Genomic DNA, 27,050 nt, shown 5'->3' with positions numbered 1-27,050 from the left:
ATCTGCCATATAAATCAGTTTTATTTTCTCTATTTATAAAATAGAAACATCCTAATTCAGAATCTTGAGGGTTAAAGGGCTTCAGGTAACTGATTCTCCCAGTTTCTGAGTTCAAGTGCTCTTTCAAAAGGTGCAATTTAAAGAATAGCTAACATTCAGATAGTCATCATTGCCTCACCTAAAACTGGAAGACACTGGCCCAGGTTGTTCTTTTCTTTGTGCACATGGACAAGCCAACTATGACTAAGGGTTTGTTTTCTTAAGATTTACAACTGCTGTGGTAGCCTATTCAAATCGTTCCAGGAGTGTTATCTGATGCCCAACTGATATTTCTTAAATTAAGACTTTTTCCCCTTATTTGGTCTAGACACAAGTCAGTATTCTTCTCATAGAAGCTTTCATTTATTTTGAAATATTAAAACAATTCTGAGAATCAATACAAGAAACAAATTTATTTTCAAGAAGCTTGGTTTTCCTTTTCAGTTAGTTCCAGAAAAGGACTGTTACTTTAGAAAAGATGTTAGAAAGGATTAAGCACACTTCTGAAGGCATAGCCAGCCATGTCCAGGAGGCAGGAATATTGAACAGTAAGTATCAACAAAAGACTAATACCTGTGTTAACATTTTTATCTTAATTTTTAAAAAATTTACTGTGCTTTATGGAAACGTTTATATTTCCTGGAGTAAAACATGCTGGCAAGGTTAGCTGTCCCTTCTCTATTTTTATTTTCAATTTAGAATATAATCGCTATTAAATAGTGTTTATCCAACAGATAACATTTAAAAATGTACACGTAGTTCTCTTTCTATCACTAAGCCACTATTATTGTAAAAAGGAATATGCTGCAATGTTAAATTTAGCAGCCCTAATACTTAAAGGCCTTAGAACAGTGCTGTCGAACACCAGCTCCATGTGAGTACTGTGTGCTTAAGTGTGGCTAATCTGAATTGAAATGTGTTATAAAAGACACACTGGATTCTTAAGATTTAGTATGAAAATTAAAAAAGTGTAAGATCAATGCTTTTTCATATAAGAATGTAAAATCTCAATTTCTATATTGATTACATCATGAAATGATAATGATTTGGATACATCGGATTAAATAAACATTATTATCGCTTCTCGGCCTTTTGGCTAAGATCAAGTGTAGTATCTGTTCTTATCAGTTTAAATAAGCGTATTATTAAAATTAATTTCACTCATTTCTTTTTGTTTTTCAATGTTTTTAATATCTTCCTGCCAGATAAAATACAGGATGCCCAGTTACATTTGAATTTCCTATATTCCTGCATATGTTTTAATACTATAAAATTATTCATTGTTTATCTGAAATTCAAATTTTAACTAACTGGGTGTCCTAGATTTTTATTTGCTATATTTTTATTTTAAAATAGAAAATTTTAAATTACGAATGTAGCTACTTATTCGATACGACAGTGCAGGTTTAGAATCACCTACCTGCTTTTTTTTTTTTTTTTTTTTTTTTTTACCAGTCAACTCTTGAGTTAAGGCTAAACAGAAATAACTAATCTGAGGGGAACATTTAATCCGAGGCTGGGATCAACAATAATCTTGAAGTTAAATTTTTACATTTGTTTGAACAAGTTAAAGGACAACAAAAGGGCTTGGTAGAGGCCAAAATATAGAAAGGACATTTGGACTGGAATCAAAAATCATTGCTCTCTGCCTCTGCATTGGGGTAGTTAACGGGTTCCGGTTTCAAAATAATGCCTTCCACTCTTATAAGGGTGGGCGTGTCAAGGGCCGCGAACTAGCAGTGAGACCCTGGGCTAGTCACTGTCGCCTGTAGGCCTCGGCAAAAAGCTGGGGGGCAGTATTTTTAGTACCTGAGCCTCGCTGCCCGCTGGCCCTCCCCTCCCGTCCCCTCCCCTCCCCCGGCTCCGCGCTGGGGCTACGAGCTCGGCCTCAGACGCCGAGGTCACGGGCCTCGCTGCCTTTCTAAGCCGCTGCACGGCTCGCTCTGCCGTACCCTCCACGCTGGGGCCGCCCAGCCCGGCCCCGGGGCGAGCGGCGGCCCCAGCCCGGCCGCCCCCCGCCGTCACGTGCGGCCCAGCTCCGCCCCCGTCCGCGCCGCACTGCGAGCCGGCGGGGCGGGCCTTGCGGCTCAGGCCCAGAGCCCGTCCCGGCCTCACGCCCTATGTAAGGCCGGTCGCTGCGGCAGCAGGAGGTCGCGAGCCTGCTCTGTCGGCAGGCCGTCCTCCGGGCCTCCCCTCGCCTGGCCCCTCGGTGGGGCCCGCGCGCACGCGCACTCGTCCGCCGCGCCCCACCCCCGCGCGCCGCCGCGTCCTCCGACCCCTGGCCGCGCGCCGCAGACCGCTGAGGGCGGCATGCGGGACTACGACGAGGTGACCGCCTTCCTGGGCGAGTGGGGGCCCTTCCAGCGCCTCATTTTTTTCCTGCTCAGCGCCAGCATCATCCCCAACGGCTTCAACGGCCTGTCGGCCGTGTTCCTGACGGCGGCCCCGGAGCACCGCTGCCGGGTGCCGGACACCGCGAACCTGAGCAGCGCGTGGCGCAACCACAGTATCCCGCTGCGGCTGCAGGACGGCCGCGAGGTGCCGCACAGCTGCCGCCGCTACCGGCTCCAGGCGATCGCCAACTTCTCGGCGCTCGGGCTGGAGCCGGGGCGCGATGTGGACCTGGAGCAGCTGGAGCAGGAGAGCTGCCTGGATGGCTGGGAGTTCAGCCAGGACATCTACCTGTCCACCATCGTGACCGAGGTGGGTACCAGCCCCGCGCCAGGGCCGGGGACCGGGACATGGAGAGGATCTTTGCAGTCTTTGAGCTCGCGCGCTAACCACCCCGCCCCAAGGTGGGCGCTGGATGTTGTCACTCCCTTTCGCCCAACACACTACACACTGGTGATGGGCATCCTCCAGCCAGGTGGCTTGGGAACAGTTTGCAAGGTGACTTCCAGCCAGATCATGCTCCTCATGGCATGAGTGTCAGGCTGGCCGCCTGTCCTATGGCCACCTTGGAGAGGGAGCCAAGAAGGCCCTAGCGGCCTCTGGTAGTGCTCTGAGTGGTCCAAGACTTCCACTAGATGGGGGTGGGAGTGTTGAGCAGAGCAAGAGCTTGGGGCAAGGAGCTGTCATCGTTTTTTCTCCTGCAGCCTCTTGACATCTGTTCAGAGAGAGGAAACATTCCTCTTCTTTCTTGAATTTTTAAAGTTAAAGGAATCATGTGTGTAAAACTGTCTCTTGCTTCTTTCTCCAGTTACTCCTTCCCCACCCACCCATGACAGTCTGGTCATGCCCTGTAAGGAATTCTTTACCTTTTGCTCACGGTCAGTTGTCAGCCTTTTAGGATCTGTGCATCTGAAGATCTGTTCAGGGTAACTTGTTGACCTGGATGTTTTAGAGTAATCTGAGGCAACGTTGTTGGCCAGATTTAGTTAAAGCATACAACCTTGGTTCATAGGGAGTGGCGGGAAAACTTTCTCATTCCCCAACCCCTTGGATTTTCCTTTTGGGTAGCTTTGTCTGTCTCCTGGTGACCCCGCAGTCATTAGGGCTGGATGTGTTACTTGATGTTAATGAATGGATGTGAATGTGCTTTGCAGCTTACTCAGTCCCTGGCACTCTTAACTTGCTGGAGTCTCAGCAGAACTGAGCAAGCAGGGCAATGAAAAGAGCCCTCCTTGATAGGCACCGGGTCACCCAGGTTCACCGAGTGTCAGGATCAGGGATTCGAAGATTAGGGAAGGCTTCCTGGAGGCCTCTCAGTAAGTCTGGAATATTCATCTCAGCAGAATAGTGAGCTGAAGTTCCAGAGGCAAAGTTGGAATAGCAAGAATCAACGTAGCAGGAGTCCAGAGTTCATTGGGAGGAGGCTGTGGGGGAGGATGCACAGGTCCAGGTACAGCATCAAACCCTGCTGGATCCTCAAAGGGGCTAATGGGTGTTCTGGAAGCCCCGTGTCTGTTGCTTCTGGTGGTTGTCACCTGTCAAGGGAGTCTGAGAGCTGCCCCAAGAGACTCAGGTGTGTGTATGTTCTCTATGTGTTTGGACATTTGATGCCTCCAGCATCTGCATCTGCACTCCACATATATGTACTAGGAGTGTGACCTGAGCCCCACTGGGATCTCTCAGCTAGTGACATCATTCCAGTGCCCTGAGGCATTGTTACTTGACAAAAGAGGCACTGAATGGAGGTGGCTGACTGTGCTTTGTGGCCCAAGAATCCACGGAGAATCAAAACTTTTAGTCATCACAAGTCCTCGGTCCTAGCTTCACAAGCAAGTCTGGAAGCCAGTGAGAGCTGTGAAAGCAGAGGTTGTCCCTCAGGTTGTAGTCAGAGGCCACAGAGGGGAAGTCATATTCCATGACACAGGAGTCCCTGCAAATTCTGCTTCTGGCTGCTGACAGAAAGGAGAGGCAGTGAAGTCAGAAGAAGCTCATAGCATCTCTTTGGCTTTTACCTTGACCCCTGGGGTCCCTCGGCTTACTCTCCTCCTTTGCTCTTGCTTCACTGCCCCGACCCTGCCTTCGGCTGAGAGAGGTGGTAGCACTGATGGGCTGCCAAAGGCCGGCTGTGCCAGAAGTGTCCTTGAGCTATGTTGCTGCCAATGTCAGCCTTCCTTTCTTATAGTTAGCCTATTTATTGAGCTGTTTCAGCAGTTTTGTAAGAGTTGTGTGTCCTTTCACCTGCTCACCGGTTGTTAGTCTACCAGGAGGCAAGATTAATACATTACTTAGCCCTTTGTTTTGGGATGCTGGAATGCTTGACTTTAAATTCAAGGCTGCTTATTCCTCTCAGAGGAACAGTCACTGTTGGGAGCTGTTGCATTAACATTCTGATGGCCCCATTTTTCTAAGGCCCATTTTCTTTCAACCCAGACTTGGCTTGCTGACTACTGCAGCTAGTCCTGTGCCTGCTAAATATCTCCAAGCCTGGCTTCTGCCCCAAATCTTACATAGAGGTCTTTGTAAGTATACTGGTATTGAATTCCTATTCATGTTTTCCAGCAGAAGATGAAAACCTCAGGTCTCCTGTTTGATTGTTCTTCGTTGAAGTTAGAGGACGTACGTGCGGTACTAAACTTTGTGGTCGATTTACATCTTTGCATCTCCTTCAAGTCCTGACATGATGCTGGATATAGAGGGAGATGCTCAGGAAAATTTTTGTTGAATGGATTAATGAATAATTTAAGAAATCTTCTCTAAAGTTTGAGAACTGAAGAAGAAAAGGACAGTTTAATTCATAGAAGGGAAACTTGGGGGTGGTCAAAAAGCATTGACTGAAATATGTTTTTGTTGTTTTTGGGGAAGACTGGCCCTGAGCTAACATCTGTTGCCAATCTTATTCTTTTTGCTGAGGAAGATTGGCCCTGAGCTAACATTCATGCCCATCTTCCACTATTTTGTATGAGGGATGCCACCACAGTATGGTTTGATGAGTAGTGTGTAGGTCCACGCCCGGGATCCAAACCTGCAAACCCTAGGCTGCCGAAGCAGAGCGCATGAACTTAACCATTATGCCACTGGGCCAGCCCCTGACCGAAATATTTTAAAGAAAATGTAATCCCTCACCCCAGGGACTGGAGCTTCCTCTATGTAGATGTGCAACAAGGCATTGGGAGTGGCAGAAAGAAGGGACACTACGAGGTGAAAGAGGTTGTTCTCTCGTGTTTCAGGAATAGTTGGTGGTCCACATGCTTCTAGGCTGGTCTTTCTCTGGAAACCTGGGTGATTTCTCAGGCTGCCTGGGCCACCTGCTTTTTAGTGTCTCCATAGCCCAGCCTGCAGCCAGAAAGACTCCTTTAGAAATTCCTAGCTCTTCTGACACCCGTGAGTTGGGATCTCTTCAGCTAAGACCTGGCAGCCCTCTGCATCTCCTTGTTCCCTGTCTGTCTCTGCTTCCCAGAAGGCCCCTGCCCCAGCCCTTGGCAGTTCTGACCCACTCCCTGTTGTCCTGGGAAGCTTCTTTCTCTGGACTAGCTTTTCTATCAGCCTTATCTCATGCACAGATAGTCTTGGAAAATAGGAGAGCCCCCACTGTTATCCACGAGCAGAGCCCACTTGAAGGAAAAGCCACATCAGCCTAGGAGGTGGGGCCCCAGCTGACTCTGGAGTGGAGAGACCAGACAGACCTGGAACTTGTGTCTCACTGCTATGCCTTTACTGACTTCTCACACTCAGGGGAAGCTCAGACCTTTATCCCTGCCTTTGCAGCTATGGCAAGCCAGAGAAGCCACCTGCTGGGGTCCCTGAGGGCCCCTGTGCATGCACAGTCATAGGCGACTCATCTGGCCATGAGTGGTCAGGGTAAGCCCCTCTCTAGCTAGCTGACAACTGACACCTTGGGTCAAAGTTCTGACAGGTGACACAAGGAAGGGGGTGAGAGCGAAGGAAATAGTCATTTCTAGAGACTGAAGTTCAGGGTTCATCTGGGCTTTGGGTGGCCAAGCCCACGGGTTACTGTGGTGGTAAAGGTGAACAGCCCTTTTATTCATCAACTCACTCACCTGTGTACCAAACAGCTGCCGAGCCTCTCTTGTAGGGCACTGCCAGCCATCTTAGAGGATTTGGTAGCAAATATTTCTCCTTTTCCTGACAGCCTTGGGGCGAGGATCTGCCAGTAATTGCAGCAGGGGACAGGATGAACTGTGTGTAGGAATACATGGCATTCGGTAACAGGTTGTGCTTACCAGTGTGTTTGACCATTGATGTGGTCAGGCTAGGTACATCTCTGGGAAGAGCTTCTGCCCTAAGGGCACAGACCCTATCTCTTTTCCTTTCCAGCCAACTCGCAGGTAAGAACATTTAGTGCCAGGGAACCACATCATCTCTCTCCTTCCCATGACTGAGAAGCAGCACCAATTACATGGTGCATACAAGAGACACAATTCTCTCTCTCCTTAAAAATGTTTAGTAGTTTTACTGAGGTGTAAATGACATAAAATAAACTGCACGTAACTAAAGTGTGCAATTTGAAAAGCTTTTATGCATGTGTGTGTGTGTGTGTGTGTATCCATGAAACCATCACCACTAGAGAGGCACACCTCTGACCAGGAAGGATGGCAAGTCTAGGCCCCTTGCCAGAGTTGCTCCCAGATTTTTCCAGGTTGCACCTGCTCTCATAGCTCACCCACCTGAGGGGTAATGATGCTGGTCGCATAACCTGAAGCTTAAACACACACATTTAGTTCCAACATTGATACCTGTTATCATCAGGCAGTATAGCCCATCCCACGTACCAAGTGGAGGCATCAGTGAGCTGGTCTGTGTCTGCGTTAGTCATGGCTGGGGAGCCAGGAGCTCAGTATAGGATTCTTTTGTAAACACAGCATGCCTGGGGTACATAGCCTGGACTCTATGGGCTTCTCATCCCACCCCTCCTAAGGAGGATTCAGACCAAGTCTTGGAGCCCACTGCCATCCATCTGGTGGTTGACAGGAAAGTGGATGGGCTGGCTTGGGAGGACCTAATCCGTGCATGCCTTTGTGTTCATTTGTTGAGACCTATTACCTTTCCTGAGCCTACTCACAGGCCCTTATGGCCAGTAGGAAGGAAGTGTTAACCTATGTTTGCTTTTGGAGGACCCAGAGCCAGGCCCTGAGAATTGCTAAGAACTGGCAGTGGTGGATAGAAAGCCCAGAGGGAGCTATACACTTGCCCAGGGTAAGGACAGGCTGGATCAAGTGGGGGGGGTGAGGTGGTAGGAGCTAGAGAGACACTCCAAGGCCTTATTTCAAGATGAGTGTTACAGTTACCTTATCGCCTGCAGAGCATACTCTGACCTGGTTTCAAGTAGCACCTGGCCTTACCAGCCCAGAATTCTCTAGAAGCCTATATTAGGAGAACTGATGGGGGGCAGGGGAGCTACAATCCCAGAACTCACTGCAGACACCCCTATGGATTTCTGGTCTAGCTCAGCTATATCAGTGCCCACCCCTCGAGAAAGACCTGTTGGCATACAGCTACTGACCCCTTACTCATTTTTTCATCTCTCTTGTTAGAAAAGTAGTGCATGCTAGCTGGGAATAGATCCCATCATATTCAAGAGCAGCAATAGCCATAATCTAGCCTCTGGAGCTCTGCCTAACACGCAGAGGCTGGCACCCCATCACTGAGTCCCTAAGCTGCAATTCCCCTGCCTCTCCCATACTGACTTCAGCAGCCATGTCTGGATTGGGGCTGCCCTGGGAGCACTCAGCCTCCTAGAAGAGAGAAGGTATCTGGATGCTAGCGCCACCGAAGCTGCGGAGGTGGGAAGGGCGCTGTAGCCTGAGCTCAGACCTTGGTGCTCTGATATTCTTGCCTCCTGCTAGTCTGGACTTCCTCTAGATTTAGGAGTTAGACACCCCCAACTCTTCCTTGGAGTGGGGATCATCAACCCATTCTCAGCCCATCCAAGGTGCCATGCTTATTCCAGAGTGGAGAGCCAGCTGTGTGACTGAGTGATCCTTATCAGCTGCAGGGGGGTTGTTCTTTAAGTCCCTCCTGAGGGCTGCCCTCTGACCCCTCTGAGGTGCCTGGAGGCTGTGTGCACACACTGCCTACCAGAGCAGAGAGGCAGACTTGTTTTTCCCTCTGTCACTGGCCTGGAAGAGATGCTTTGTTCTTGGAAGCAACACTCTCCCCCGCCTCTGTTTGTTACTGGGGAACCAGCAGGGCAGGCCAGCAGCCTGTAGCTATGGAGGGCAGGCCAGCAGCCTGGTGCCATGGAGAGCAGGCCAGCAGCCTGGAGCCATGGAGGACAGGACAGGACAGCAGCCTGGAGCCATGGAGGGCAGGCCAGCAGGCTGGAGCCATGGAGGGCAGGCCAGTAGCCTGTTGCCAGGCAAGCAAGGGTCTAAATTCCCTGGAGGGTGGCCTTCTTGGTTACCACAGAGCACCGTCTCTCTGTTCTGGGAAAACATTTTTCTGGGAACCACCAAACTTCCTGTTTTGGCTTTTCTTCCTTCTTTTGGCTCCTTGTTAGGCTGGGGCAATCTCACGTCTGAGTGCTCAGCTGCTTCCCCATGCCCACAGACCTCTTTTCATGGTAACTGTAGATGGAACCACCCATTGGGTACTGGGACACTCAAGCAGTGCAGCCTGTTCCCTACCCCAATCCCTGTTTTACAAATGGGGAAATTAAGGCACAATGGGAGGGGAGGAATCTTGTCTGAGATTGGATAACCAGTTAACAGTAGAATTAGAAGCTAAAACCCTGTGTCTGGCCCCATGGCCAAGTGGTTAAGTTCGCGTGCGCTCTGCTTTGGTGGCCCAGGGTCTGCTGGTTCGGATCCTGGGTGCGGACCTACACACCGCTCATCAAGCCATGCTGTGGCAGCATCCCACACAGAAGAACTAGAGGCACCTACCCCTAGGATATACAACTATGTGCTGGGGCTTTGGGGTGGGGGGAAAAAAAGAGGAAGATTGGCAATAGATGTTAGCTCAGAGCCATTCTTTTTCGTCAAAAAAGCATACCTTAAAAAAAAGAAGAAAAAGAAACTAAAACCCAGTTTCTTGACTCCCAGCTCAGAGCTCTTGGCTGTAACTGGACCTAGTGTTGTTGGCACAGCATCAGGGATCCCAGCTCTAAATGTCACCGGAGGGGCCCAGGAGTCATTGACTTAGGGTGGAGGCTTGAGCAGAGCTGAAGAACAGATCCAGATGGTGCATCCCAGGCCCTCTGGCCTCCGTCCTTTGCTGGAAGCCTTACTCTGGGAGCCCCAGAGCTCTGCTTCAGAACCACTCCTCTGCCATCCCTGCCAATGGCTGAAACGCACTGAAAGGGTGCCCAGCCCTGTCCACCGCCCTGGGCTCTGCTCAGATTCTTAGAAGCAGCCGTGAGAGGCCTTGCCTTCTGGGTTGGCACCTGGGGAGAGTACTTGCTGCCTGCCTGTCTCCCCTCCTCAAATTGGTAGCAAAACAATAGTGCTGAAAGCTATGAAAAACAGGATGGGGAGGGAGCCCACTCTCCTTGCGAGGGGAAGCTGCCCTCTGCCTCACTGCCCAGATGAGTCGTCGCCTGCCTAAATGAGCTCACACACTCATGCAGTAAGGCAACAGCTTGCAGGGGTGGAGGATGTTCTGATTTTGTCTTCCAAGAAGCCTTAAATTTAAAACATTTAACAAAGAAGTGAGTGATACATCCCTTTGTTTCTCTTGCAGTGGAACCTGGTGTGTGAGGACGACTGGAAGGCCCCGCTCACGATCTCCTTGTTTTTCGTGGGTGTGCTGGTGGGCTCCTTCATTTCGGGACAGCTTTCAGACAGGTAAGGTGGGTGTCTATCTTCTGCAGCTTTAGGGGACCCCAGCACCATGCTAGCAGCATGTATGTGCCTGGTACTTGACTTTAGAAGGCGGTGTTCTCCCAGCGTAGAGTCTTGTGTTTTAAAAGAAGGGGAAGCCACATCTATAGTATAGACTCCATTCCAAGTAAAGAGAGCCAACAACCTCCTCTCCCTAATTCTTCCTGAGCACAACACCCTGAGCTGAGTGTATCCATGATCCACTTGACCAGGAAATATGCCATGAGTCACTTCTGCACCAGCCTGGCTGGCTTTCCTGGGTGAGCATGACTCTTTCATGTCCCTGAGCATGGAAGAGGTGGACACCACACACATGTACATAAACTGTATTGTAGATCTTTAGGTGGTACCATGGGTGCCTGCTGCTGTATTCCCAAAACCATTGCCCTCTCAGCAAGATGAGGAGATCTCACTGGTCAGTAGCGGTGTGATAGGCAGAACTCTTGTGTCTACAGGGCTGATGCCCCTTAGCTAAGAGGCCTATGGCTATGGCACTTACTTCACAACAAGCAGGAAGTTTGTTGTTTTGACCCATAAGCAGATTATTTGCGTAATTCCAAGCCTTTTAACTCAAGTCCATTCATGGCTAAGGAGTTTGTCAACTCTTGATGCAAATTATATGCGAAGTTTTAGAGATCGTATATGAGCATTTTTCTAGCGAAAGGTCCATAGTTTCCGTGAAGTTCTCAAAGGAGCTTCAGGGTCTATGGAGAGGCTGGTGGAGAGAAGAGTGGCCTTGGCCACACTGGGTCACCCAGTGGAGAGAAGGCCCAGCATCCTCCCAGCTGCTTGGGGTCTCTAATAGAGAAGTTCAGGATAAGTATGTCATCCCACCTTAAGAACAAAGCCATTTCATCCTGTGGCATGAACTCGGGGTGATATTTTGGAATGTTTACATCTGTGGGGATTATTGTCTTTACCTGACAAGTCTTTCCTCATGAGAAATACGTGCATTTCTCAGTAGATTTGTCTTTTCCTGAGTGTCTTCTAGCGATTAAAAAAAGGGACAAATTCCTACGCAGTCACAGTGAGCATTAAAGAGCTAAGTAGGCCATGACCACTGATTGACAGCTCTAGATGAGCCTGAGAGACTTTCCCCTTTGGGGGAAAGGCCTTTGCTTCCCCAGATCCTTAATCTAGCAGCAAGCATCAGTTGATTACTTATGTATTTAACAAACACATAGAACCTAATATGTGCCAGACACTCTTATAAGCACTGTACAAATTTTTAAAAATAATAATAATAATAATTTAATCTTCATAACCCTAAGATTAGGAAGTATTATTATTCTCATTTTACAGATGGGGAAAATGAAACCCAGAGGAGTTAAATGACTTGCCCAGAGTCACACAGCTGGCAAGTGGCAGAGCTCAGATTTGGGCCCAGAGAGTCTTGTCCCTCTGTTTTGTGTGGACTACTGTTCTAGGGCCCTGCTCTTCTAGAACTTTTCTTCTAGCAAGGCAGATGTATTAAACAACTAATCGAGGGAAGTGCTTGTTATCTTTTGTGGTGATAAGTGATACAGAGGAGAAATGCAGGATGCTAACAGAGTTTGACAGAGGAGGCCAGGAGAGGCTACCCTGAGAGGTTGAAAGATGAGTAGAAATTAGCCAGCTAAAGGGGTAGGGAGGAAAGAGCATTCTGGGCAGAGAGAGCGGTATGTACTTAACCCTAGACTCAAGAAGAGGCATAGCACACTTTAGGAACTGGAAGAATGTCCTCTGTGGTAGAGGTGTGGAGAGTGGTATAGAGATGAAGCAGTGAGGCAGACAGAGACCCGAGCAGAAGAGCAGGCCGGGCTTAGCAGATGACAGGAGTTTGGACTTTAGTCACAGAGTAGTGGGGAGCTGTTGTGAGTTTTTTAGAGCAAGAGTGTGACACAATCGGATTTGCATTAAAAAAGATTACTTGATAACTTAATGGAGAAAGGATTGAAAGGAAGCAAGAGGGGCTATGGAGAGATCAGTTTAGAGTTATCACAAATGATGGTGGCTTGGACTACGCTGAGGGTGGTAGAAATGGGGAGGATTAGTAGGAAGTAAAAGCAACAGGACTTGGCCATGGTTGGGTGTGTGAACTGGGGAGGGGAAGATTTCTGGCCTCCAAAGCCGGGTAGATGACAACACCCTTCTCTAAGACAAAGAACTCTGGAGGAGGACTGTGGTTGTAGGAGATGTTGAGTTCAATTTGAACATAACTAAATGTGGGGAGACTATGAGACTCCTCAGTGGAGAAATTGAGTATGTTGGATATATGAATATGCTGCTCCATGAGAGGTTTGGGTTGGAGAGACACATTTGGGAATTGTCAGTTCATAGAACCCTCATCAAACCCCCAAATGTGGATGAGATTGCCTGGGGAGAGTGTAGAGTGGGAAGAGGGAGTGCCCAGGACTCAGCTTAGAGGCCCCCTGTGGGATGGTGGGAAATCCCTTCTCATGGGGTTGAGTGGCAGCTGAGACTCAGAGGAATTACCTTGATATAAAGAACAAGGAGGAGGTACCCAAAGTTCAGAGTTGAAACTCAATGCGTTTTTCTGGGTCAGCTGTGCCATGGGTTAGGTAGATGTTTGTGGGCTAGCCTAAGAACCTGATTACCATGTAATGCTATGATTACCTGAAGAAAGTGTTTAAGTTCCAAAAGATCTGCTCTAAGGAAACAAAAGAAACAAAATTAATGAGTACGTTGAGGACTGAGTCTTCCAAAGGGCTTGTACAGTCTTTTTCAAACCTTTGAAAAAAATGTTGTTAGCAGACTTCTTCTTTTAAGTAGGATCATGTGAGTTCAGTAAATGAAATAGCTGAATGAGTGGCTGTTCTGGCTACAGCCCCTGCCTTCAGCTCCCAACACCACCCTCAGGCTTGCCTGCACCCCCGTGGGAGGCCCAGGGCTCTGTGGGATGGAGTTTCTGATCTCATTACTACTTCTAAGAAAGCCAGTTCGAAAACCTAAACCAAACAAATGACCTAAGAACAGTAAATTCATGCTCTCAAGTTGCCTTGGATATTGACAGTAACTTTTTATATAGGACAGAGCTTTATGAGCCTTCTTTCTGGCATATGAGTAAACCTGAAATTCAAGAGCAATTAATATAATCCTGGGTTGTCAACGCATTTTATCTGACATTATTGAGTTACTTTTATGTGCATGAATTACAAGAGAGGCACAACCCTGGGAAGAAGTAGATTGAATTTTCTGGTTTTTGTAGGATGTGTGTGTTTGATATTTTGTTGACAGACTTTAAAAGTGAGCGTTTCTGGCCCCTGACCCTGGACTGCCAAGGACTGGTGCTATGTAAGAGTTCTTGGGTCTTTCTTGTCCCTGCCAACCCAGGGAGCCCTTGGGAAGGGAGAGGAGGGGTAGAGATTACACCTGTCTGCCTGTAGTAGTAAGGGACCAGCTCTTGTTTGGCAGGTAGGGCGCTCTTGTTACAGAACAATGCAGGGGGTGTCAGAGTCTCCTTCCAGACCAGGGTTTCTCAAGCTTGGCGCTCTTGACATTTTGAGCCAGAGAATTCTTTGTCGTAGGGGCCTATCCTGGGCATTTTAGGATGCTTAGAACATCTCTGGCCTCTACCAACTAGATGCCAGTAGCACCAAAAAAAAAAAAAAAAAAAGACTGTTGCAGTGAGAAGACACACCAGACTGTTTTACATGGCTGCAAGGCCTTGTGAGTTTGGCTCCTGCCCACCTCTGTAATCTTTTATTGAACAGCTGATGCCAGCCACCTGGCCCCTTGTGTTCATCATGCCCCCTCCAGCCACAGATGTGTGTGCTCTTTTCACAGTCTGGAGCATTCCTCATCCCATCTGCCCCGACCCCCATGGCCTTCCTTGACCGTGCAGGCTAACTTAGGGTCCCTGGTTTACATTACCTGGTTCCTTCACAGCACCTATCAGAAGTTGTTAAATAAGAGGTGTTATCATATGATTAATAATTAATGTTGGTCTCCTCCACTGTACTGTATCATTGAAAGCTTGGTTCTTATCTCATCCTACCCCTTGTCAACAACTCTTTTTCCTTTGGGCCTCATCTCAGTGCCCCATCCTCAGGGAGACCTTCCCTGAATGCCCACGTCCCCAGTCCAGAGTAGGTTCCTTTGTTGTGTCCCTTGTGGACCTGGGTGCTGATCTTGCAGGGCACTTGTTGCAGTGTGTAATTGTACATGCAGTAGTCTGGTTGTTTGATTAACTGAGATTACCGTCTGTCTCACCAACTATAGATCATAAGCTCCTTGAGGGCAGAAACAGTGTCTTTTTTATTCAGATATATCCCTGGTGCCTAGTATATAATAGATGTTCAAATAAACATTCATTGAATGAAAATAGGAGTTAGCCAGCCCTGACTCAAGCTGAATCTGTTAGGTTGAATGAACTAGGTTGACTTGTTCCTCTCTGTTTGTGGTACTGTGTTTAAAACCAAACAAACCAAAAAAAGACCCAACATTTTTTAAAATTTTAAAATGAACACAGATACAGAAAACCACACAGAACAAATGTGTGACTTAATGAATTATCCTGAGGAAATAACCTTGTAACTACCACCAAGTCAAGAAATAGAACTTTGCTGGCCACCAGAAAGCCCCATCCGTGAGTCCCACCCCAAATACAACAGCCTCTCTCCCCCATAAGTAACACTATCCTGACTTTCATAATAATTGCTTCTTTGTGGGTTTTTTGTAGTTTTATCATCCAAATGTGCATCCTTAAACACAAATTTAGTCTTCTACACTTAAAAATTTGAGGTGTCTTTTAGTCTACTTTAATCTAGGGATTCTCCCTCCATCCCTTTCTTTACTTTATAGTTTATCTTTTGGAGAACCCTGGGCTGTTCCACCGTAGAATTTCCCAGTCTCGACTTTGCTGATTGTATACTCGTGGTGCAGTTCAGCATATTCCTCTTTTCTCTGCATTTCTTGCAAATTAGCAGCTGGATCTAGAGACTTCATCAGATTTGAGTTCAGTCCCTTTGTCAAGACTGTAGGAGTCATGCAATGTTCAGTTGTCTCTTTTTATGGTGTTAGCAGTCATTGAAACATAATGTCCATATCTGTTCATTCGTTTGGGGTTGTAAAATGGTGATGTTCTAATTTTATTTCTTTTTCATTTATTAGTTGGAATACTTTTATAAAATGATACTTCCCCTCATCTATTATTGGTTACTGTTCAAATAGTTTAATAGGAAAGTCAGGATAAATGTTTCTTTCCCTTTATTTACCAGTTTTCATTTATAATGAATTGTTTCTCCATCATCCTCCAAAGTAAAGTTTCTTTTTTAGAAATACTTTATGGAGGTACAGCTTTAAGCATAATGACTGTGTTTCAATCCCTTGCAATTATTATCATATTTCTGGCACTGCCTTTTGGGCAATCCCGGTGCCAAAGCTGCACATTGATCCTGGGGAGTGGGATGGGGGAGTAACAACACAGAGAGTGGGAGACCAGGACTGTCTCTGCCCCACGTGCCCTGGCATTACTGTCCACGACCTCTCCCTGGGTGGTTCTGGGGAAAGCCCCTCTCAGTGGAGCCCATTCCTGCCGCCTTCGCCCAGCTGGTTCTCTGTCACTCTCCTTTCCTTCCCAGGTTTGGTCGGAAGAACGTGCTATTTGTGACCATGGGCATGCAGACAGGCTTCAGCTTCCTGCAGGTCTTCTCAAAGAACTTCGAGATGTTCACTGTGCTGTTTGTCCTTGTAGGCATGGGCCAGATCTCCAACTATGTGGCAGCATTTGTCCTGGGTATGGCCTTCAAGTTGGAGTTGAGTACTTGATCCTATGTTTCACCGTCATCCCACCACCCACTTTCTGGAGACAGCTGTGCTGTCCCTCAAAGGGAAGTGGTCTCTGGCAACACCCACCAGGGCTTCTTGATGAACCCAACTTGTAGGCAGGGAAACGGAGCCCGCCCAGCCTTGGATCCCCAGCAGCACAATAGGCTGACTGCTGAATTCCAGTTCTATTCTGGCCTCTGAGGTGTGGCACCTTGGTCTCATTAGTACTTGATGGCCATTTTACTAGAACTCACCCAAAATCACCCATTAAAAGAAGGGCCTGCCACTGCCCAGGGCTGAGGTAGCTAAGGAGAGAGGGAGGCATGATGCAAAAAGCAAGGGCCATGATTGGCATGTTCACCAAGGAAGAAAACTGCCTCTTGTGCAAAACATCGTGGCTAATGAAATTGACTGGCAGGAATGAATTGAGACGAGTGGGCTTTAGTCACGTGACCTTCTGGGTTTTAATTCAGAGTACACACTGCAGGGGTTTGGCCTGTTCTTACTGAAAAGTTGCCAGTCTCACAGTTTGGAGAAATCTAAATCTCTCTTATTGGTCTTTGGGTTCCTTGGGTTGTATTGTTGAAAGGATTATTTCTTTCTCTTCACATTTAATAGAATATTTTTTCCTTAATGGGTAATAGCATGTGCGGCCTCAGTAATGGCTTCCCCTTTAATGAATTCTTCCTCATGTGAGGATTAAATGTGGGGCCTAACAAGGCATCTTTAGCTTGCGATTTCAGGAAGTGATGAAATTTTCATGACAGAACTGTCGCCGAGGGGCCTGAGAGGCCACCATGAGGCACCCCCAGCAGATGGTCAGACTGGACTGAGTTCAGAATCCTGTCCCTCCCTAGGGCTTGGAAACTTAGAGATAATTCTGGCAGTCTTCCTGTCTGTGTATTGAAAATCATACAATAGAAGATTAATAAGGAAATAAAATGCTAACATGACTCCTCCCTTGTTTTGAACAGGAACAGAAATTCTTGGCAAGTCAGTTCGTATTATATTCTCTACATTAGGAGTGTGCATATTTTATGCATTTGGCTACATGCTGCTGCCACTGTTTGCTTACTTCATCAGAGACTGGCGGATGCTGCTGCTGGCGCTGACTGTGCCGGGGGTGCTGTGTGCCTTGCTCTGGTGGTGAGTGTGGCCCTGTGCCCCGTGGGGCCCACTGGCAGGATGTCTTCTGTCTGGTATTCACTAGGGGGCAGCAGCAACCCACAAATCCCTATCTGGGCTCCCAGAGACAGGAAGTATAGATTATTTATACGTTGTTTCAGAATGTTTTCTCTATACTCAGAAAATCCAAAAACAAAACAAAACATAACAAAATCCCAAGACATCAACAGACTTGTTCTCGGCCCTGTGCTAGGTTGATTGGAGTGTAGGGAAAGGAAGAAGCAGCAGCTGTGAGATGATAGGGTCCAGCATGACCTCCAGGAAGTCATCAGACTGCAGGACAAGACAGGACGTGGTTCTGGCTGTATGTTGCCAAGGCCTTGTGCCATGGGCACTGGATGAAGAGGGAGAACACTGAAAGTGAGAGTCCTCAGGGTGGCTGCATGGAGGAAGCCAGGCTCCATCTGAAACTCCAAGATAGAAGAGTTGGACAGGTAGAGAGGAGGTCATTCCATACCAAGAGCGGGAACACAGCAGAGGGGCTGAGGGAGGAATCGCGTCTTGCAGGTTGGAAGAGTGAGATCACTGGCCCATGTGGAACTGAGAGCATTTCAGAGCTTAGATGGAGAGGATACAGAGCACAGCATGGGCCCTGATCATGACCGAAGGGCAGGGGCTGGCCGATGAGGCAGATCCACAAAGTATGAAAGTACCTAGGTGCCTTGATAACATAGATAGAGAGTCTGGCAAGTCAACTGGATGAATCAGGGGTGGAGGAGTGAGGAGAAAGTAGAGGCCAAGAGGCCAGTGCAGAAGCTTCTGTGGATGCTGGGGACGAGTAGGGGAGTACAGCAGGGCCAGAGTCTGGGCTGGGCTGAGCCCACCACCAAAGCCAGGCTTCGGAGCCCATCTTGCTCCGCTCTCCTTCGTGCCCAGCAGGTGGAACCACTACTCTTGCTGTTCAGAATTGGAGGCGGCCAGTCAGTGGAGCAATCCCATCCTGATGGACAGGCCCCTCCAAATTTTGTGTACCTCATTGTACTCAAAAGCTCACATTTTAGATCATTACTGGGTGTGGTATGGACCATCTCTTTGCTTCTGGCTTGGAAACACCAAACATTCCCCAAACCTAGCTCTGGTATGAAACCCCATATCCCACTTCCACCTGCGCTACGTGTGGTCTACTGAGCAGCTGTTGGACAGGGAGGCCTCTGTGAGATTCCTCCTTGTACTTCCAGGTTCATCCCTGAGTCCCCCCGATGGCTCATCTCTCAGGGACGATTTAAAGAGGCAGAGGTGATCATCCACAGGGCTGCCAGAATCAATGGGATTGTTGCACCGTCAACCATCTTCGACCCAAGTGAGGTAAACAGTATGTGGGAGCTGGTGGGAGAGTCTCGGTGACCATGATTTTAGGGCAGCACCACATGGCCCTGAAGCCTTCCCTTCACACAGGGGCCCAGCCCTCTCGCTGCCCAAGCTGCAGCTGCCCCCAAGGCAGGCCCTGTTACAATTCAGAAGTTGAGAAGGTGCCACCTGCCTAGATCTCTTCACCTTTCCCACGGATTTTAGGTTTTCATACTTTGCATACTTCTTTTCTAGGCAATTATATAGTTTAACCATTACTTTTAATAATAAACACTCTTTATGAGTAATAGGCCTTTCACAAAGTTGGCATTTTGGGACATCATTGTTTCTTATACCTTAGGTAGTGTTTCATCTTAAAAAAATAATGCATTAAATAAAATATGAAGCAAAAATAGATTTGGAGTGAGACGTGTTCATTCTCCTTCTGCCCCATGAGGGTTAGTTGTCGCCTGTCATCTTAGAGCTAGGTCCTTTTGGATATCCGCCCTTCCCCCTTCCCCACCCCTCGCTGCAAACCCTGTTCTCACAGCCGTGAGTAATTTCCTGGCTCTGCCTGATTCCTAGGTCTTGTTTCTCCTTCCTGTTCCCTCTCCTTCCACGCTCTGCAGCAGGCAGTTTTCCTCAGTCCCGTGACTACAAGAAGAGGTTAAAAGTTGTAATTGCTGGCTGATGGGGTTCTGGACTGTGTCTCTGATCTGACGGGAAGACAAGGGACTGGCTGTGAGAACAGCCACCAGCAGTCCTGCTGAAGTGTGCGCGGAAGGCATGTTAGAGGTGCTCAGGACTCGAGATGCAGACTTGGGCTTGGAAAAGAGACACTACTTATTATAAGCAGCAAAGAAGCCTCTGGGCACAGACAGCCCTGCTGGCCTCACAGTTAAGTGGTGGCCCAGCAACAGCTCCCACTCAGCACATACTGGAAAGGCTCAGAGCGGGAGTAGATAGCAGGGGGGGCTTTTAAGTGAGGTAGCTTTGGTGGCTTTTCAGGGAGGGGTCAGTCGGAGTGAACCCATAAGCCCTACTGGCATCTTTGAGGAAATGAGGCTATTTCAGGGGATCCATTAAGTTAAAAGTTGACCTTTTGTTGAACTGTTAACTCAGGAAAAACAAACTCCAAAGCTGGGTCTGCTTAAGAAAGCAACATCAGTGTGTTTAGACGTGTGGTTTATTAATGTCTTTGGCTGTGCCGAATTTCATAGGAAGTTTCTCTGGGTGAACCTGAGGTCAATTTTCCTGTTTTTCTATCTGAAATTTTTTTCCTTGGAAGTAGACCAGTAACTGCATGGTATGAGGACTCAAAACATTACTTCTTTTAAAATATCACATGAGTAAATTACACAGCCAGTTTCTCTCTCTGACCCAGAGGGCAGGGAGCCAGCCTTGGGAAGAAATGCTCAGAGGCCTCCCTGGAACGTGGCCACTGACCAAGGCTGAGAGTGGTGCCGTGAGGGAGTTGTCAGCCTGAGCCTCCGCCTTGGCTGCATCCCCTGAGGGACTGGTCACCTACTTTTCGTTCAGTAATTTGTTATCCACAAGGTCTGGGGAAGCCTCCGCAGCCCAAGATACAGTCACTGTATTTACTTTTCTTTTCAAGAAACAAACAGAAAGCTCCCCAACGTGGAGCTGCAGAAAGTTAAGATGCCAGGGTTTCGGGTATGTTATTGGATGTCTGAGTCTCTGATCTTCTCTCCCTCCCATACCCTTGTCATATCATTCCTGCAGCTACAAGACCTAAGTTCCAAGAAGCAGCAGTCCCACAGCATTCTTGATCTGATCCGAACCCGGAATATCCGAATGCTCACCATCATGTCTATAATTCTGTGGTACGTAAGTGAGACCTACGTGAGGCTCCTGGACAAAGCCTATGGCAGTCGCTGTCAGGCCTCTTGTTTGCAGACATGTCTCAGACCAAAATTGAAAGCCTATGTCATCAGAAAGTGGAAAGTATGTGCCTTTCAATGAAAGAAATGGGTACATCACAATTCTTAACTTGATGGAATCTAAGAAAAGGAGAATGAGGATCCAGCCCTGTGGCCGAGTGGTTAAAGTTCCATGCACTCCACTTCGGCGGCCTGGGGTTCGCAGGGTCTGATCCCAGGTGCACACCTACTCCACTCGTCAGCCATGCTGTGGAGGCATCCCCCATACAAAGTAGAGGAAGATTGGCACAGATGTTAGCTCAGGGTGAATCTTCCTCACAAAAAAAAAAGAAAGAAAAGGAGATTGAAAACTGTTGTGGGGGCTTTTTTGAGACATATGGGACCTTTGGGGATCCCTCCAGGTCCTGAGGTGAATCCTTGCTCACTTTGGGTCCTAGATTAGTTGTTCTTGTCCCCTGCGCCTTAGACAGTGACTGGGGAGGACAGGTGTGGCCTTTAAGAAGAATCTAAGTGAAGATGCCATGTGCTTTTGGTTACAGAGGCTGCTAAGTACTTTCTGGAAATTTGGAAGCAGGACCTTCTCCCTTTGGGATGTTCGGAGACTGTCCTGGAAGCAGGGCCATGACCTAGATGTCCTCGTCAGTTTCCTTCTAACGAGGCATGTCAGCAGGTGTGTCAGGAAGGGATTTGTGAGTTACCAGAGAAGGAACACATCTGAGTGCCTGGATAGTGTTTGCTCAGTGGCCAGACCCTTGGGATTAAGGCAACTACCTGAGGCTGCTGGGTAAGAAAGGCAGACTTCATCTCGGAGTCCTTACTGCTACAGTCAGCCAGCCTTGGGGCAGCCAACCATTTTGCTTGCTGGGGGTACTATGAGTCACCCATTTCCAAGGAATGGCCCAGGATCCTTCAGGGCAGTGCACTCCCCTGAGTTGGCCTCACACAGGACCAGCGTGCCGCCCGCACCACAGACTTGCCAGCCTGCAATGAGTCACCCATTTCATGGTTCACCCAGGTGCTCCTCCTGCTCTGGATTTCCCAGGGACTCTTGCACATGCCCTTTCCCCTGATTATACCAGCTGTGGTTTCAGCCTGCGGATGAGTCAACAACAATCTAATCCATAAAAGCCCTGTTTGCCCAAGAGCATTGCTCATCAACAGAGAGTGTGCCTGCTGGGGACAGGGTCCAGACCAGGGATACTGGGGTGCGTGCAGATGAGAGATGATGTATCCCTGCCATTGGGAGCTCCCTTTCCTCTCCCTGAGCACAGCGGGGTTGGGGTCAGCTGCCTCTGACCAGCCTCTTCCTGGCTGGACACCACAGAGGGTCTGCTAGGGGGCTTTCTCCAAATGCTTGATATAATGACTGTTCCTTATTTTATCTTATCCCTCCAGTCCTATCACAGCCCACTTGATACCTGCCTCCTTACTCATTCCCCAGCTCCTTCTGCAATTGCTGGATTTGGGGAGGTTCAGAGAGTAGGAAAGTAGGCGTTTGTAAGTGTTTCAGGTTAGGATTTTTAAAGCTGAAAGGCAGGTTGGAGTTGTGGTGGTGGTGGTTTTTTTCCAACAAAGTCTATCTGAATTATATAAGCCTTTTTGCTGGGACTCTTTCTGTTTGAAATGCTTTGAAAGTGCTCCAGCCCAGAGTTTACAGTGGGCTGGGGGAGGTTGTATTTTGTTCTAAGAAGTAAGACTCAGGGTTAAATCTGCTGCCCTCCTGGGAAGGATAGTTCTGAATTTCCTGCAACAGTTGTATTTTAAAAGTTGTCCAGGTTGGGAGGCACGTGGATGCTGCTTCTCCAGCTTTCCCCCGCATTCTCTTTCAGGCTGACCATATCCGTGGGCTATTTCGGGCTTTCCCTTGACACTCCTAACTTGCATGGGGACGTCTACGTGAACTGCTTCCTTTCGGCAGTGGTCGAAGTCCCAGCGTATGTGTTGGCCTGGCTGCTGCTGCGGTATCTGCCCCGGCGCTATTCCATGGCCACTGCCCTCTTCTTGGGCGGCGGCGTTCTTCTCTTCGTGCAGCTGGTACCCCCAGGTAGGGACCATGTGCATCTGCAGTCTGGGGTCTTCGTTGAGTCACTCAGTCTCTACCAGGCTCTCTCCCCCAGTTAAGAGAGAGAATAAAATCACACCATCACAGTTCACCTGCACATCTGTATTTTTGGCCAAAAAATCAAGAGCAAGTGTTTTCTGGGACCAGATCTCATCATGGCCTGGGGCTTTGAGGGACTGGGGAGAGCAATTATAAGGAGGAGGAAAGAGAGCCAGCCCTATTACTTTTTAACCTGGCCCTGTCTTAGTCATTTGCTTATTCAACAAGTAGCTACGCTGTGCCTGCTGTGGGCTCGGCACTGTGCTTGGGGCTGATGAGGCAGAAGTAAAGGAGTCAGGCAGGCCCCAGCCCTCCTGGAGCTCACACTCTAGTTGAAAAGACAGACAACAAACAAATAAATAAACATTCAATATAGTCCAATATAGTCCAAACATTCATTATACCTTTTATAATGACCATAAAAGACACGGACAGTGTACCTGAAGGGGGCAGTTGAGCAGAAATGTAGTTGAAATGATGGAGAAAGCCATGAAGAAGTCTAGGAGCAGAGCACTTCAGGCTGAAGAAACCAAAGGCAACGACCTTGAGGAGGGAATGAGCCGGGCACATTTGAGGGGAAAGAGGGAGCTGGTAAGAGATGAAGACAGGGAGAAGGGAGGGGCCAGGTCACAGAGTGGGTCTCATGGGCCATTAGCAGGATTTTATCTTTAAAATCTCATGGTATCCCACACATGGGTGGAAGGCAGCCCTTTTGGACAATTCATGGAACATTTTATGGACCTTCATGTGTCCATCATGGTACCCAGAGTTGTCTGTGTACCCCTGGATTTGGGGGCTTCTGGTGATCATTTGTGGGCTCTTGAGACTGGCAACACTGCACAGGAATAGCCCCCACTGCGGCATGGCAGGGGAGCCCAGGAATGTATTCAGAGGTTCACACTAGTGCTCAGGATGACTCACAGGCCACTCATAGCATCTCTTCATGGGCACAGCAAGCAGGAAAGATCAGAGGATCGGTCCTGAGCATCTGCGGTCTGTGAATAGTGGAGGTCTGAATAGAATGAAAGCATGAAATGAGTTAGAACTGAACTCCCCACTCATCCGCAAGTCATTAGTTGATTCCACAGTGCCTACAACATGAGGTTCTCGGGTGCCCGCTGACCCCTTGACAGACTTCTAGACTGGAAAGCAGGTTTATTTGGGCTATTGAGGGGCTCACTCTGCTGGTCTTTAGGCTGAGGAGAAGAGCGTGTTCTCACACAGCTGCAGGTCCCAACCTCCTCTCAGTAATCAACTTGGAGTGACATGTTGGCCATGGCCCCTTATCTCACAGTAGGAACTTATAGAAACTGCCCTCCTCCCTCCCCAAAAAGAAGAAAGTAGGATTGTTTCAGGCAAAAAAGAAACAGAACTCTCATCAGCAGAGTACCTTGGGTTGGTGCCTTCTCCTACTGTCTTCCCTTTGCCTCTCCAGAGTTGTATTATTTGGCTACGGTCCTCGTGATGGTGGGCAAGTTTGGAATCACTGCTGCCTTTTCCATGGTCTACGTGTACACAGCTGAGCTGTACCCCACAGTGGTCAGAAACATGGGTGTGGGAGTCAGCTCCATGGCGTCCCGCCTGGGCAGCATCCTGTCTCCCTACTTCGTTTACCTTGGTAAGTCCCGTGGCCGAGGGCGTGCAGGAGTGATGGGTGGAAGCGCTGATTGGCTTTAATGTGAGCTGGGGATGGCTTGTTAACAGGAAAACAAGCACACACAGCAAATGGTGATCCATCCAGTACTGGATCTATGCCTGGAGAACGATCTTGTCCAGGTGCACTGTGGGGGAGGCACACTTATAAACGGAAAACAACCTGTGCACTCGCTAGAAATTGATGAGGAGAGTAGACAGATTTGTTTCTGTTTTAGCTATGCCAGGCCTTCCATCAGAGAAATCAATTCCCTTATCCTAAGAAACTGCAGAGTGGTTTAGGGAGCCAATGTACTTAATTGGAGAAGTTTCTTCTTGGAATTAGAGTTTAAAAGGAACATGAAGGGAAAGATGTCCATTGAAGAGGTCTGATGAACTGAGAATGATTGTAACTGGGAGCACTTTACGCAGTGGATCTGCCTTGTGCCCTTTTATGTAACAGGGCACGAATTTTCTCTTCCCCAAAATATTTCCTCATGGCAGCTGCTGTTCCCCTGCACATCTCTAGCCAGCATATCTTGGGGGAGGGGTGACACACACCTTGAGAGTACCCAGAGTGCTTTGCAAACATGCTATACATATCTGATAAGCAGAAACACCTTCTTATCTGGCCTTCAAGTGGGCAAATCGAGCAGGTTCTGACACATCTGGAGAGGCGGAGGAGTTATTTCTGTTCCTGGATGACTACCTTGAGTTCCCTGGAAACCCAGCACTGGAAAATAGGAATAGTAATCATGGCTCAGCCCCTCCTCCCCATCAGCACACCTCCCCTGCACTGGGTGGCACTGCTGGACCTCTTGGCTTGTCCGTGCCAACTCTGGGTTCTGAGACCTGTCTAGGTGCCAGATTCCAATCTGGCAGCTTATTAGACTGGGAGATTCTGGGGCCAAGGAGGCAGGTGATCCCCTTGAGAGTCCTGGAGCACAAAGGGAGGGAGGGAGACCAAGTCTAACTGCATCCCCAGCTTGGGACTCTGTCTGCTTCACTCTAGGTGCCTATGACCGCTTCCTACCCTACATTCTCATGGGAAGTCTGACCATCCTGACAGCCATTCTCACCTTGTTCCTCCCAGAGAGCTTCGGCACCCCCCTCCCAGACACCATCGACCAGATGCTAAGGGTCAAAGGGTAAGGAGGCCTCCTTCTGCACAGTGTTGATGCACTGGGTCTGGGCCTGGCAGAGAGTTCCCCAGAAACTGTGAAACACCATGGACTAGTTTATCCATCAGAGGGTTAGAAATGGCAAGGTGCTTACAGCCAATCCTCTCTGGTCTGGCCCAGACCATGTCACCATGCAGATCTCCATAGCAGTGGCAGTTCTGGAATAGTGCAGAGACTAAGAGAAACCTTGTAGAGTCTGCTCTATGATTTTTTTCCCCTTCGTGAGATATCCCCAGTTCTGGGTTTTGTTTGTTTGTTTTGAGACTGGTAGACATCTTTTTATGATTTGTTACTAACATTTGTTTTTCTTGTTTTTATAGAATGAAATATAGGCAAACTCCAAGCCACTCGAGGATGTTAAAAGATGGTGAAGAAAGCCCCACAATCCTTAAAAGCACAGCCTTCTAATAGAACCTCTAGTAAGTGAGAAAGTGAAGAGGAAAGACTGCGTCTTGTCGGAAATGGCTTGTACAGACATTGAGTCCCTCAGTGGCAAAGGTCTTTGCTGTTCATTCTTCTTGACTCCATGTCTGACTTGCTCGTGGATGGACACCCGACTCAGAGGCAGCATATGATCCTAGAGTGCCACCCTCCCTCCAGGGATACCGTGACTACCGACAGACAACTTTAGATAAGTCCTATCTATTGCAGTGATGGACTTGGCGCGTCCTTAGAAGTTAACTATTTACTAGAACCAGTGGGATTTAGAAGAATATGAGAGGCATCTGCTAAATTTACATTTTAATTTCAGACTGCCTGAAAAGGCCCCGGATGAAACTGGATCTAATCCCCCCACCCCAAATTTTTTCCCCATTTCCCTCTAATGGTGCACTTTAGAGGAAAAGAAATAATTTCACAGGGAGTCTGATTTCTTACACTTTCTCAGTTACAAAGGATATTAGCTGGGATTGTTGCGTCCCCAGGGCAGGAGAGCACAGGTCTGGGGAAACCACTAAAGGTCATTGATAGGGAGGAGACTGAGGAGATACAGAACACTGGCAAGTGCATTGATTTGTGAGTTTTTGGACGCTCAGTATGACTACTGGGTAGACTTGTTTACATCTGTTCAAAGCTTTGGGCTTGTCCAGACCCATAAGAGATGCATAATGGAATCTACTATTCTTGTTTTCCACTGCTGTGTAAATCAAACCTCCTAGCTACTATGGTTTCTGATGTATGGTTTGCAGGAAATGTGTCCGTGAGAAGGAGACAAGCAAACTTGTCTCTTCTCTCAAAACTATAATAGGGATTTTGTTTGTCTGTTTGTTGTGTCTTTTTCTCCCTAAGTTATTTGCCCTTCAGAATAGACTTAGGAAAGGCTGGTTCCTTAGCTTCCTGGTTTGTGTCTTTTTTTTTTTTTTCCAACCCAGAATCACTCTGGCAATGGTCTGTAGTTGCCACTTGTGCAAGGCCTTAGCCACTAGCACTTCTCTGGGTGCCAAAAATGATGTCATTGTGTGTGTTCCTTTGTGATACCTAATCATGAGAAAAAATTACAAAGAAGAAAAATTGTGTTCAGAGTCTTTCAGAGTTGCTCACTTCAGTTGTGTAACATTGGGAGATAATTTCTGTTCAGTGTAATTGTCTTCTCTTTTCTGATTATGTTACCATGGAACTTCTAAAGCATATGTTTCACCTGGTTAAAAACCATATTTCTGTGAAAGCTACTGAAGTGCCTTGGGAAATGAAGATGTTTTAATAAATAAAATGATTTTTTTTAATAATA

The 27,050-nt window shown here is 47.9% G+C and overlaps 1 protein-coding gene and 1 pseudogene across 3 annotated transcripts; both read left to right on the top strand.

Annotated features, from left to right (window-relative positions):
- Positions 1-1,115: 1,115 nt before the first annotated feature.
- Positions 1,116-1,205, top strand: LOC124243109 (uncharacterized; annotated as a pseudogene).
- Positions 1,206-2,165: 960 nt separating this feature from the next.
- Positions 2,166-27,050, top strand: SLC22A5 (solute carrier family 22 member 5). Of its 3 annotated transcripts, XM_046665391.1 has the most exons (10): positions 2,166-2,742; positions 10,129-10,232; positions 15,851-16,005; positions 17,012-17,183; positions 18,401-18,527; positions 20,253-20,353; positions 22,240-22,454; positions 23,947-24,129; positions 25,156-25,291; positions 25,645-27,050. In XM_046665391.1, the coding sequence occupies exons 1-10, from the start codon at positions 2,350-2,352 to the stop codon at positions 25,730-25,732; spliced, it is 1,674 nt and encodes a 557-aa protein (XP_046521347.1). In that variant the 5' UTR covers positions 2,166-2,349; the 3' UTR covers positions 25,733-27,050. The 3 variants fall into 3 exon arrangements, with proteins under 3 accessions (XP_046521347.1, XP_046521348.1, XP_046521349.1); XM_046665392.1 differs by lacking the exon at positions 15,851-16,005 and having other exon boundaries at positions 2,171-2,742; positions 17,121-17,183; XM_046665393.1 differs by lacking the exons at positions 15,851-16,005; positions 17,012-17,183 and having other exon boundaries at positions 2,174-2,742.

This window comes from Equus quagga, chromosome 7 (assembly GCF_021613505.1).
Source record: "Equus quagga isolate Etosha38 chromosome 7, UCLA_HA_Equagga_1.0, whole genome shotgun sequence".
Lineage (NCBI taxonomy): Eukaryota > Metazoa > Chordata > Mammalia > Perissodactyla > Equidae > Equus > Equus quagga.
The sequence above is the reverse complement of the archived record's forward strand: the minus strand, read 5'-3'. Positions and strand labels throughout refer to the sequence as shown.